This window comes from Cnephaeus nilssonii, assembly GCF_951640355.1.
Source record: "Cnephaeus nilssonii genome assembly, chromosome: 13".
NCBI classification, from domain to species: Eukaryota; Metazoa; Chordata; class Mammalia; order Chiroptera; family Vespertilionidae; genus Cnephaeus; species Cnephaeus nilssonii.
The window spans coordinates 54363633-54377220 of NC_137084.1; the positions used below are offsets into that span (position 1 = coordinate 54363633).

The window sequence follows — 13588 nt, forward strand, 5'->3', positions numbered from 1 at the left end:
GAGGGAATTCAGCTGCAGTGGGGGCTGCCTGGTCAGGGGAACCCCGTCCAGCAGTCCCCCACCCTCTCCTGGAGTTTAGCTGTCCTTTAACTCACCAGCAAATACTCCCCATGTGACCCTCAGCTGTTCCTTCTTTCTGCTCTGGGACAAGGCTTGGGACCCGTCTGTCTATTCCGCCGCCATTTTTTTTTCTCCTTGGAACATTGTTCTTGAGGAGACATTATACAGCAGTCACTTCTTTAAAAATATGACCTTCATGAAACACTCCTCTTTTTTTTGGTTTTATCTTCTTTACAATGTTAGATATTTTTTCAATCTCATTTTCTTTTGCCTACTCACTTCTGTCTCTTTTATCCTTTGTACACCTGGCTACTTTGTCTTGAAAAATGCCTGCAGCAACTGGCAGGCTGATTACTGACAGCTGAGAGGCTGGAATAAAGGAAAAGAAGCATAAAGTATTGGAAATCCATTTGAGATGATTCTTCAGAGCAGTTAAATTAGCCTCAAATTGAGGGGATGAGAAGAGATAAACCAAAAAACTTATATACTTACTAGTGACCCGGTGCATGGATTCATGCATATTGAAAGGAAATTAATTAGAAGGTGGCCGGTGGGGCGGGACTGGGCAAGACAGGCTGGACACACCCTGGAGCCAACCTCCCATGGTCCCTCCCCATTGTTTGCAGAACGAGCGAGTGGGGTCCCTCCTGCAGGTGGGGTCCCTCCTCCTGGCCTGCAGGGATAGGGCAGAAACCGGCTCTCCAACACCCCCCGAGGGATCCTGGAGTGTGAGAGGGCACTGTGCAAAGTTGCTGTCGTACAGGGTGTGGAACACAAACACAAGTGGGCAGTAAACGAGATTTGGGGCCAACAGTGCCCCAGCAACAACATAACCCTCAGCTGAAGGTGGAATCGCACGGCCCCACGAGGAATCGGGCTCCCTCCTCTTTGGTTCTGGGGTGTGTCACCTGAGAACCACTGCAGCTCAGCAGCTCCTGCGTTGAGCATCTGCACCCTGGTGGTCAGTGCACATCACAGCGACCGGTTGGACGGTTGGACACTTAGCATATTAGCCTCTTAAATATATAGATATGTATAGCCCATGGACTTGGGCAATAGGGTAGTGAAGACCTGGAGGAGTGGGTAGGGGCTAGGAGGCGGGAGAGTAAAGATGAGGGGGGGGTAATGGGAGATATCTGTAACACTACCAATACTAAAAATGTATTTTAAAAATTAGCCTCAAAGGAAATTAATAGCTTTCAAGGCTGAATTTGCTAATTGGAAAAAGGTTTCAATCCTGCTAACTTAAACAGGATTGAAGATGAAAGGTCCTAAACCCATACATTATTTGAGAGCTAGGAGTTTCACTGTGGCATTTTTGTACAGTGTTCATATCTTTTGGTACATTTCAAAGAAACAAAACCAGAAGGTTTTTGTTTAATTTACCATAAAAGGAATGGGGCTCATGAGGTTAGTGTATATGCCCTTCCCAGTATTGTGAATAGAATCAGACTATTCTGTTTTCCCCAGGCTCTTGGCAGACAGAGATGCAGAGCTGGAGAGAGCGAACAAAATGAACCAAAGCTTACAGGAGGACTGGAAGCGGAGTGCTGAGTTGAAGAGGCAGCGGGACTGGGAGGAGAAGGCTTTTGAGCGGTAATACCTGATTGGAACTAGAAGTTCTGGGTTTGCAAAGAAAATCCCTTCTGCTCCTCGTTTACTTTCCTCTAATTGTGGGATGGCCAATGGATTTCAAGAGCCAACTCCAGTTGATCAGTAGTAGCTGCCTAGCGAACTTTACGGGGAAAAGAATTCTGGGTTCAGTGAGAAAAAATGGCTTCGATGTATTAGAAATGTCTGCTATGAATATGGGATTGGAGAATATTGTGCTGTGTTATGTAGTTGCCATCTCTGCCCTAATCTTTGCCTCTGTATAAGGTGGCTCTACTTTTTTTGTGGAGGGTGGGAAGGCATAGGGGGAGGAGGGTGGGAATTGTCTTTGGAAATAACTAGTTGGAAATAGGGAGACTGAGTTTCCATCTGAACACATCCAAGGCTTACAGAATGGTCATCGGAGAGCAGAGTCAAGGGGTTGTGGGCAAGATTGGCAACTGGAAAAATGAGAAACCCGTTATGGAACCAACCAAAAACATCTTGAAATGTATCATTGTATCCCTGTACCTCTCTGCAGCTATCTTTTTACATTCTAGAGTTAGGGAATCAATCATGGCTTTGAAAATTAGCACGCACTTTGCAGAGGCAGCTAAAATGTTCTTATTTGTAACATGGGGAAGTAAATACCTCCCTGCCTTTGTTAACACACGAGTTTTGGGGTTCAAATAAGGAGGTAGAAAGGTACTACTTTTAAAAATTAAAACACTTTACAAATGTAAGGTATGATTTCATAGAATGTTAAAAACTTGAAAAAACAGGCCAAGCCTATACAATCAAATGCTATGAAAACCTGAACATACCCAAATAATATTTTAAATTGCCAATTAGCAACTAATTGTTATCATGGGTAAAATTTGTCACAATAGATCTTGATCTGTAACTCTCCTTTTCATTTTAGATTTTCTTTTAAGGCATTCTTTTTGGCCTTTCTTTGTAATGTGCAAAACCCATATTTTGTGACAATGAAAGTATGAGGGATGACATGGAAAATAGGGGAAGTGGGCTGTTTGATTGCTTGGAAGAGGAAGGAAAAGGGGAGTTGGAGATTTAGAGCCATTTTCTCAGTGTTGGGGGAAAGCAGGTAAAGGCAGTGAGATTAAGCACAGGGGGATTTTGGAAGCATGCTTGGCCAACATGGTGACCAAGGATAGAGGAGACACAGAAATGACCTTGAGAAGCAGGGTAACACAGCTGCTCCAAGGGCATGGCAGAGCAGACCTGTGTCCCAAAGGCCTAGGCTAGGTGTGGGCAGGGACTCCAGCAGGCAGCAGGCAGCAGGCAGGAAGAAGAAACTGGTTGGTTTTAAAGAAAAAACAAAGCAAAAGCAGGTGGGAGATGACGGGTGGGTGGTACGCTCCTTAGGGCAGGGGCCAGGGGTTACTTTCCATTTGTATCCCTTTCCCTGCCCTGGCTTCCTAGCGAGGCCCCAGTGAGGACCCTGGGGACGCCTGCTCATGGCTGCCTTTCCCCACCTCTCCTCAGGGCCTCGGACAAGCTCTTCATCCTGGACCAGTGTGACAAGTACCAGCGCTGCAAGCAGTGCCAGCGCAGCACCTCCAACGGGGGCCACAGCCACCAGTGGCCGCTGAACAAGCTCCTGCAGGGCTCCGGGCTGTTTGTGTGAGACTCAGAGTTTGGACCCGCACTTCCTGGTCCAAGTTCTTATTTTTTTTAACGTCTGAAAAATTGTACTGTGCAGTTTCAGTGCTTTCGGGAGTAGCTTGCTTTTTAACCACTTACCGAATTCATGAAGACAGGGTCTCCCCTCCTGTCTTCCTCCCGACCCCATAGAACCCTGCTGCCATTGGATGGGGGATGGCACCCAGCGTTATTCTGGCTGTGGGGGTTCCGCTGACTCAGCCCGCCACTCCCTCTGTGACTTTGTGTAAAACATGGTATCTTTCCTTCATATGTAATAATTCAGTCATAATAAATATTTTCTACATGCCTGACTGTGTCTAGCAAGTCATATTGGTAAATTAAAAATATTGTCTTTATGGATTTTTAGAGAGAGAGAGAGAGAGAGAGAGAGAAGCACCAATCAGCTCAGCCCGACAGGGAAGTGAACTGGCAACCTTTTGGTGCACAGGACAATGGTCAATCAACAGAGCCACACCAGCCAGAGCTTAGTAAACATTTTTTAAAGGTTGAGATGCTTTTTAGCTAAAACAATTTTAATTCTAAAATTTCTGAAAATCTTATAGTTGTTTGCCATAGAAACTGTTTATTAACTATTATTTTTATTTGAAGTGTGATATTTTTCCTTGTCTTTCTAACCAAAAAAGTGGGTTTCTACCGATGAATTGATCAGACATTTTACATGCTTTTTGAACTGTGTTAAGGTAATATTTGGGTACTTGATACTTTATTTTATTATATAACTAGAGGCCCAGTGCACAAATTCATGCACCAGTGGGGTCCCTCAGCCTGCCCTGTGGGATTGGGCCGAAACTGACCCTCCAACATCTCCTGAGGGGTCCCGGATTGCGAGAGGGTGCAGGCCAGGCTGAGGGACCCCACCTGTGTACGATTGGGGCCGGGGAGAGACGTGGGAAGTTGGCCAGCCAGGGCAGGGTTGCAGGAGGGAGGGCTCCAGGGCGTGTCTGGCCTGTCTCACTCAGTCCCGATCGGCTGGACCCCAGTAGCAAGCTAACCTACCAGTTGGAGCGTCTGCCCCCTGATGGTCAGTGCATGTCATAGTGAGTGGTTGAGCATCCTTAGTATATCATTAGCATATTATGCTTTGATTGGTTGAATGGCCAACAGGCCAAACAAACACTTAGCATATTAGATTTTTATTATATAGCATTGCTAAAATGGTGATATGTTTAATGTTAGTTTAAACATATATTCATTCTGTCTGAAAACACAGTTCTACAGGAGAAATAATTTGTCATTGTTCACCATTCACCAGCTGGTATAAGATCTTAATCATTGAAATAAATAATGGAATTCAGGAGAGAGACTTAATTTAAGTAAGATGGTATAGCTGTGTCAATTAGTAAAAGTAGAAACAAAGGCATTACTAAAGATAAGGAAAATCATTATTTAAGGTTTCAATTCACCAGGAAGTTATAACAATTCTAACCTTTATGCATCAAACAACATTGGTCCAAAATATATAAAGCAAATATGGACAGAACTACAAGGAAAATTGATAAGTTTACCACAGTTATGGGAAATTTTACTGTCCTTTCAGAAATCTGTAAGAATAAAGATTTGAACAAAACAATTAACAAGCTTGATCCCATGAACACATAAGGGGTATTGCATCCAACAGCGAAGAGCCATATTTTTTTCAAAGTACATGAAATATTTTATTGAATTTGACTATAATAGACAACCATAAAAATTTCAGTAAATTCTAAAATATCTGAATAATATAAATACTCTTCTGACTACAGTTAAGCTAGGAAAAAAGTTAATATCCATGCATTTGGAATTTTAAAAATCTATGTTTAGAGACTTCTATTTCTAGATAGGATGAAGTAGGTCACGGAAGCCCAGCATCCACCCTGTAACAACCAGAAAAATATGGATAAAATTTTTAAATCATATGTTTAAAGACGAGGGAGCTGTGAAAGCAACAAGGACTGGGTGAATAGGAATTCCAGAGGAAGGAGCTGAGGTGAGTGGCCATTTTGGTCACTGGCAGCATTTGCTGATTCTGGCCTGGGATTAAAAAACAGGCTTGGTCTTTGCAGTGGGTCTCTACTGAGGGAAAGAGAAACCCAGCAAGGCTTCTGATGGTCATGTGTGTGTGTGGGTGCAACAGACTTGAACATTGAGAAGCTTGGCCCGTTTCCTCCATATGTTGCAGTTGAGTTCCTCAGAAAACAAGATACTGAATCTGAGATTTGCATTTGGAGGGTTGCTGGGGAGTCCTCTCAGCAATGCCTGTGAGAGAGCAAGAGTACCAGCATGCGGCAGAAGAAGTTGAGTGGAGATACATGTAGTTTTGCAGCAATGGCTTCAGCCAGTCTTGCAGGGAGCTCTGAAACTGGGATGGCCATTTAGAGACATCCCCAATTGAGGTAAGGGGGTTGGGCCTCTGGACTTGAATCAAGTAGTCATTGGATGCAGGCTGTCCCCTGGGGATGAGGGCGTAACTTTGGATGAAGCATTTTCCTTTAGTCAAGTGTAATTCTCAGGGAGGGAGGATGCACCTGTGAACCTTCAGCTGCTGATACTCCTGACAGCTGGTGTAAGGAGTGTTTCAGACCAGAAGAGTGACTGGGTGGTGCAACCACAGCATCCACCATTCTAAATGACACCTGCTGAGTTCTGAGGCTGAGAGAGGCTGGGGAGTTAGAATGCAAACTTAAAAGACAGATGAAATCTCCCTTAATCTCATTGTACTTGAGACAAAGTCCTGCCAGAAATAGAGGTTCCAATCTTCAACAACACTTATTTTGTCTTTTTAAAAAAATTATAGCCATTCTGGTGAATGTGAAGGGGTATTCCATTGTGGTTTTAATTTTCATAAGACTAACCATGTCTCCCAGTCTATTGCTTGTCTCCCTCCCCCCCGCCCGTTTATTTTTCCTCATTACCATTTTTATCCCTCCTATACCCTCCTTCACCTTCACCCATCCCCTACCTCCCATAATCACCACAATGTTGTCCATATCCATGAGTTCTCTCTTTCTCCCCCTGCTCAATCCCTCCACTCTCCCAGCATCCTCCCCGGCAGCTGTCAGACTATTCTCCATCTAAAGTCTGTGTCTATTTTGCATGTTAGTTCAGTTTGTTAATTAGATTCCATATATGAGTGAAATCATATGATATTTGTCTTTCTCTGACTTATTTCACATCGCATAATGTTCTCCAGGTCCATCTATGCTGTCACAAATGGTAAATTTTTCGTATGTATGTATGTATGTATGTATGTATGTATTTGTGGCTGAGTAGTATTCCATTGTGTATTCAGCTGTTTCACCCACTCATTTACTGATGTACTCTTGGGCTGCTTCCAGATCTTGGCTAATGTAAATAACATTGCAATGAACAAAGAAATGCATATATTTTTCCACATTAGTGTTTCTTGTTTCTTCAGATAAATTCCTACAAGTGGAATTGCTGAGTCATAAGGCAGTTCCATTTGTAAGTTTTTGAGGTATTTCCATACTGCTTTCCACAGTGGCTGCACCAATCTGCATTCCAACCAACAGTACACGAGGGTTCTCTTTTCTCCACATCCTCACAAGCATTTGCTGTTTTTGATTTATTGATGATAGCCATTCTGACAGGTGTGAGGTGATACCTCATTGTGGTTTTAATTTGCATTTCTCTGATTGATTAGTGATGTTGAGCATCTTTTCATGTGTCTATAGGCCATCTGTATGCCCTCTTTGAAGAAGTGTCTATTCAGGTCCTTTGTTCACTTTTTAATTGGATTGTTTTTTGGTGTTGATTTTTCTAAGTTCTTTATAAATGTTGGATATTAACCCCTTATCAGATTTATCAGCGAATATGTTCTCCCATTTAGTGGGTAATTTTTTCATTTTGTTGATGGTTTCCTTTGCTGTGTAATAACTTTTTAGTTTGATTTAGTCCCATTGTTTATTTTTCTTTTGTTGCCCTTACCTGAGGAGACATATCAGAAAAAATATTGCTATGAGAAATGTCCGAGATTTTACTGCCTATGTTTTCCTATGGTTTTGTATCTAGCATTTAAGTATTTAATCCATTTTTAGTTTATTCTTGTGTGTGGTGTAAGAAGGTGGTGTAGTTTCAATTATTTTGTATGTATCTGTATAATTTTCTCAACTTATTTAGGGCTTTTGTTTCTTGGGAATTTTTTGATTACAGCTTCAATTTCACTAATTGCAGTCTGTCTATTTAGATTCTCTGATTCTTCTTGATTCAGTTTTGGAAGATTGTATGTTTCTCAGAATTTATCCATTTTGTCCAGATTGTCCAATTTACTGGCATATAGTTGTTCATTATATATTTATATATATATTTATATATATATATAAATATATATTTACAATCCTTTGTATTTCTTTGGTGTCAGTTTTATTTTTTCTCTTTCATTTTAGATTTTAATTATTTGGGTCCTCTCATTTTCTTAATGAGTCTGGTTAAAGGTTTGTCAATTTTGTTTATCCTTTCAAAGAACCAACTCTTGATTTCATTGATCTTTTGTGTGTGTGTGTGTGTGTGTGTGTGTGTGTGTGTGTATATATATACATACATACATATATATATATACTCTTTTTTCTGCTCTGATCTTTATTACTGCCTTCCTTCTACTCACTTTGGGCTCTGTTATTCTTTTTCAAGTTCATTGAAATATAAATTAGGTTGTTTATTTGAGCTTTTTCTTATTTCTTGAGATAGGCCTGTAATGCTATGAATTTCCCTCTTAGGATTGCTTTCCCTGTGTTCCACAGATTTTGAGTTGTTGTGTTCTCATTTTCATTTGTTTTAAGGTATCTTTTAATTTATTCCTTGATCTTCTCGTTAACCCATTCATTGCTTAGTAACATGTTATTTAGTCTCCAAATCTTTGCATGTTTTTAAGTTTTTTTTCTTATTGTGATTGATTTCAAGTTTCATAGCTTTATGGTCAGAGAAGATGCTTGATATAATTTCAATCTTTTTAAATTTGAGACTTGTTCTGTGTCCTAACATGTGGTCTATCCTAGAAAATGTTTCCTGTGCACTTGAAAAGAATATATATTCTGCTGCTTTTTTTTCCTCTTATTGGTATGTTTCAAAGTGAAAAAGTTTTAAAATTTGGTGAAGTAAAGTTTATCAATTTTTCTTTTATTAATCATGCTTTTAATCAGTCACTAAGATATTTTCTGCTGTATTTTCTTTTGAAATTTTATGGTTTTAGCTTTTACATTTAGGTCTGTGATCAATTTTGAGTTACTTTTTTGTGTAGGTATAAGGTAAATGTCTAAACTAAATTTTTCTTTCTTTCTTTTTTTTGCATGTGAATATCCAGTTGTTTTAGCTTCATTTGTTCAAAAGACCATTCTTTACCTTATTGAATTATTTTGGTAGTTTTGTTGAGAAATCAAAGTATCATAAATGTAAGGACTTATTTGTAAATTCTCCACTTTGTTCCATTGATCTACATGACCACACAGTATTGATCATTGTAGCTTTATAGTAAGTTTTCAAATTGGATAGTGTACTTTGTTCCTTTAAAAAAAACTGGCAATTCTAGGTCCTTTGTATTTTCATATAAATTTTAGGATCAGCCTATCCATTTCTACAAAAATGCCTACAGGGATTTTGGTAGTTATAGGGTTGAATTTATAGATAATTTGAGAGAATTGCAGCCTTGACAATACATGAACATGGTATACTCTCCATTTATTTAGATCTTCTTTAAGTTCTATGAGCAGTGTTTTGTAATTTTCAGTGTATAAGGCTTGCACTCTTAAATTTTAAAGTACTTTTTGGATGCTATTGTGAATAGAATTTTATTTCTATATTGTTTGCTGCTAGTATATAGAAATTCAATTGATTTTTGTATATTGACCTTGCATCCTATGACTTTCTAAACTCATTTATTGGAGGGGGAGGCGAGAGGGGGAAAAAGAGAGAAAGCTTGGGAGAGGGAGAGAAGTGCTGTTCTATTCTTTGGCATCTTCTACATATAGGGGTGGGCAGTGGTAGGTCCCTAATCATGGTTTATTGTTTTCTTTGTTCTACAATGAAGTTAGAGGTTGGAAAGTACCATCCCAATAGATTTTAGCAATTTAGCAGTCTCTGATTGCAGGGGCTACAGGCTTGTCCCCTCCACTCCCCCACTCCATGGTAGACTCTGATGAACATGAGGGAAGTGAAGGCTATAGTTGAACTCGGTTTAAGAAACACACGGGACAGACTGACACCATTCTATAAGAAAACTGCTTGGTTTGCTGAATTATTTAAGAATATGAAGGGTGGAAGAGAGAGTGTTCCAAAGCCAGGAAAATGAAATCAGGTCTTTCCCAGAACTCCCCATGGTGCTCCTCCCTCAGTACTTTGCTTCCTCCTCCTCCTTGGCTTGCTGACCCTCCGCACCCACATTTCTCTGGTTTTCCTTTTAGTAATAACCAAAAAGGAATGTGTAATACTCAACAACTTACAGGGCAATGATCATTTCTGACTAGTTAGCGAGCTGCCTCCAGCCAGTCAGCCCCCGCATCCATCGGAGACTCGAAGGGCGTGTATTCCTCCAACAGAGATTGAACTCCCTGATGGGTGGGTCACACTTTCTGGCCAGTGGCTGCCCCCACCTATCCTTCACTCTTGGACATTGAAAACACTGCTCCTTCTAAAGCCTTTTCTTCTGCTTTCATAGGAAGTATCCTCTCTCTTCTTTGAGCACCCTCGACCATTACCTGCACTTCTTTCATGGACTTAACACTTTCTGCTTTTTAGCAAAATGAATTGTGTCCATATCTCTTTCTCTAGGCCTTGAACTCTGAAAGGCTCAAGGATATGGTAACAACAATTAGCAAAATGAGATTTGCAGGGTGGGCCTCATAAATATTCAAGAGGATTTATTGAACTTATTTGATCAGAAGTACCAATAGCAACTCAAAATTAGTAAGAGATTTCCCAGCCCTATTTCTAACTAGTCAATTTTGATGAGTAGATAGATTGATCACAGTCCAATTTTGGGTCCTGAGTATTGGAGCCATATCCACATGATAAAGAACGATTCCCAGAACTCTTATTGAGAAACAGAAGTCAGAGGAAGATTCTGATTGAGTTTTGTTTGTTTGAAGACAATGTAACTGTCCTGCCTTATTATGATCCTGGCAAGCAAAGTTCTAGGCAGGATTCTGTATTTCCCACTAGGGCTAGCCAATATAGCCATTAATAGACAAGGAAATTTTTTGGAACAAGGTCAGAGGAGGGTTATAGAAAAGTGAACTCAGGGCCTGTAGGGACAAGGCTTTCATTTACTGTATGCCTGGACATCTCCCCTCACACCACAAAGTTCAAAGGAAAAACACAGTGACAAGAATGGCCATTTTGGAATCCATTTATATTATCAGTGTTATTTTACTCTGGGCTTCATCCAGCCCCACACCAGCCTCCAGGACTGCATCAGACTGTCTGAACATTCATGGCTTCCTTGGGCCATGTGTAGGTGTCCAGTGTAAAGGAGTCATAGTCTGGAGTGTAGACCAGGGATCTTATAAAAGCCTCCTTGTCCTTGGGCTCCGGGTAATAAGAGGCCAGGTTGTGTTTGTACGCGTAGTCAAGAACCTAGGAAAAAACATGTTTGGCTGAGGAACTGGATCGAAGGAGAAACCTGCCTAAGGACCCTTGTTTGGGGGCCTGTGGAAGGAAATATACCCTAAAGAACCAGGTGTGTGCTTCTCATGAGCTGGGGCCCATGAAGCCACTGGAGAGGAAGGATGTTGAGCTTTCTATCCAAAAGATTAGCTGGTTTGGCTCAGTGGCTAGAGCATTGGCCTGCTGGCTGAAGGGTCCCCAATTCAATTCTGGTCAAGGGCACAGGCCTAGGTTGCGGGCTTGGTCCCAGTGTGGGGCAGGCAGGAGGCAGCCAATCAATGATTCTCTCATCATTGATGTTTCTATCTTCCTCTCCCTCTCTGAAATCAATAAAAAAATATATATATATAAAAAAAAAGTCTCACACTAAAGTCTGCCTCTGCTTCTAAATGCTCGAGCGCCTTCAGCAGTGACATTATCCTTGTGAAGCCTCAGTTTCCTCATCTGGAAAGTGGGGGTAATGAAACCTTTCTCTAGAGTGGTGTCAGGGTAAAGTTAGGTAACAGGCACAAGTGTTCAGTACCTGATACTACCTCCTCCAAATGGGCTGAATTGGAAGAACAGCCAGGGCATTGTTCTCTGGGTTTTATACTAGGTTTCAGAAGAGCATTGTTAATCCAAATACCCAACAAAGGAAGAAAACTGGACATGGGACAGCTGGACTCTGAGTTGGAATGTTGGTCTTGAGGGTTGATTCTGGATCCTGCACTGGACAACTCATGGAGAGTGATGCTATTGTGCAGTGCATTCTCTGAAATTATTTTTAAAACTGAGTATAGAAAATGTAAAATATATATACTAATAGAAGTAATAGTACAATAATCCTCATGTATTCATCATCTAGATTCAACAGTTATCAATGTTGGGTCAGTGTTCATTGCACCATGTTCTGATTCTTTGAAAACCTATCATCTCTGCATGGTCTCTAGGGTGGGACTTTTCCTTGAAATGTCAGCCCATGGCCACTCGTTCTGAGAGAAAGGAAAGGAATGAACATCTACTCTGGCCCAGAAGGCACTGAGTGTGGAATTCTGTTTTAAAATTTTCCAGAACTCCGGGAGAGAGGAATTACCGGCCCCTTTAGAAAAATGAGGAAACTCAGACTCAGGGAAGTGAAGTGATTGGCCCCAGGTGACTCTGCTGCTGATTGGAGAGCTGGGACCCCACTGCTTGAGCTCTTTCCACGATGCTATGCAAGTTGACCTTTCTGTATAAATGGGCACTTATGATTCATTTTTAAAAAATTCCACCCACATTCCGGTCCACAAAACTACGGACTTTGATGACCTTTCTGCGTGGTGTTTGAGTGGAAAGTCGGGATCATTCCCAGAACTGGCCTGAGTGGGTGCTGGGGTAGGGCTGGAGCTGCAGGCAGGAGTTTGTCACACAGCCTCTGGACTGTATGCAGTGCAGCCCAAGGAGCTCGGGTTGTGGCCACACTCGCCACCCCCTCAGAGAAAGTGGATGAGCCTCACTACCCATATTATAGGGAATAGGATTCTCCTTACTTTGATGGCGATTCTCAGTGACACGTCTCGGATGGTATTGAGTGGTGGGTATAGTCTCCCCTGGGACAGATGATGTTCAGAGACCTCGTGGGCAATATTCTGGGGAGAGAGAACCAAGAGGAAGAAGCTCAGTTTCCGCCTTCCCAAAACAAGCCCAACCCATCACACCAAAGACTCCTCTCCCAGGTCACACAGGAAGGCTCTTAGCAACCATGTTTCTGCACAATGGGGGAATTTGCTTTCAGGCCGACTTCAAACAGGACGTGACTCTTTCCAACCAATGGGCATTTCAAACAGCCCTGCCCACAGCCACAGGACACACCACCACCACTGACCGTAGCAACGAGAAGAAATACAAGCACAGAATACTTCGACTAGAGGGAGGCAGAACCACAGCACAAAGCTGTAGCTAGTGTTCACATAGTTTGCGGGAGGCTGGAAACCCTAGGAGACATCTCTGCATGGCCGCGCATGGCTGGCACTCAAAGACCAAGACGTAGGAAGAAGAAACCTGGTGGTAACTGGTGGGACTCAGGAATGGGGCCAAACAGGGCTGCATTTGGGCCCTCTCCAGTGCCATGGGGAGGGGGTGCGAGTGGATGCAGAGATCAAGTAAAGTCTTTGGAGCTCATGGGCATAAACAGAGACCTTTCTATGCCTCAGAGTCAGGTTAAATGTGAAGTGCCCAACATTTAGGAAGCACTTGATAAATGTCAGCTGGAACTGTAAGATAACTGTAACTGTGCTTATAATGAGCATTATTATGAAGGGTGCTGTCATTCTTAAAGAATTCTTTCATTGTTTTCACTGTGTCTAGTAAAGATCGCTTTTGGGAGCTTTTCTAGGGAGATAGCTGGAGCAGGGGCATCCCACACCCCTAGATCTGTGCTCAAGATCCGGGTACTCAGAGCAGGCAAACCAGACATGCAGCCCATCCCCTTCCTTGCAGACAGCTGCCCTAGTGGGGCTTATTCTGCCAGCAGTTACCCCAGTGACGTGGCCCAGACCCAGGGCTGGAACAACCCATCGCCAGTCATGGTTCACAGGCCCACAATTTCAGACGTCTTAGGTGGCATCTCCTCTGTTCTGGGCATCTAGACGTGCACTGCTGGGAGGCAGGGAGCAGTACAAGCCATGTCTCCTCACTGCCA

General features: G+C 42.1%; 2 protein-coding genes across 2 annotated transcripts in view; one reads left to right on the forward strand and one right to left on the reverse strand.

Annotated features, from left to right (window-relative positions):
- The window catches only part of CCDC81 (coiled-coil domain containing 81), a 34857-nt gene extending 31217 nt beyond the window's left edge, over positions 1 to 3640 (forward strand). The window contains exons 14-15 of the mRNA XM_079789482.1: positions 1531 to 1656; positions 3157 to 3640. Of these exons, the coding sequence (XP_079645608.1) occupies positions 1531 to 1656; positions 3157 to 3298 (268 nt within the window). The 3' untranslated portion in view covers positions 3299 to 3640. The remainder of the gene's footprint in view (positions 1 to 1530; positions 1657 to 3156) is intronic.
- A 6435-nt stretch (positions 3641 to 10075) lies between these two features.
- The window catches only part of ME3 (malic enzyme 3), a 171394-nt gene continuing 167881 nt past the window's right edge, over positions 10076 to 13588 (reverse strand). The window contains exons 14-15 of the mRNA XM_079789394.1: positions 12438 to 12536; positions 10076 to 10899 (exon numbers count right to left, since the gene is read on the reverse strand). Of these exons, the coding sequence (XP_079645520.1) occupies positions 10738 to 10899; positions 12438 to 12536 (261 nt within the window). The 3' untranslated portion in view covers positions 10076 to 10737. The remainder of the gene's footprint in view (positions 10900 to 12437; positions 12537 to 13588) is intronic.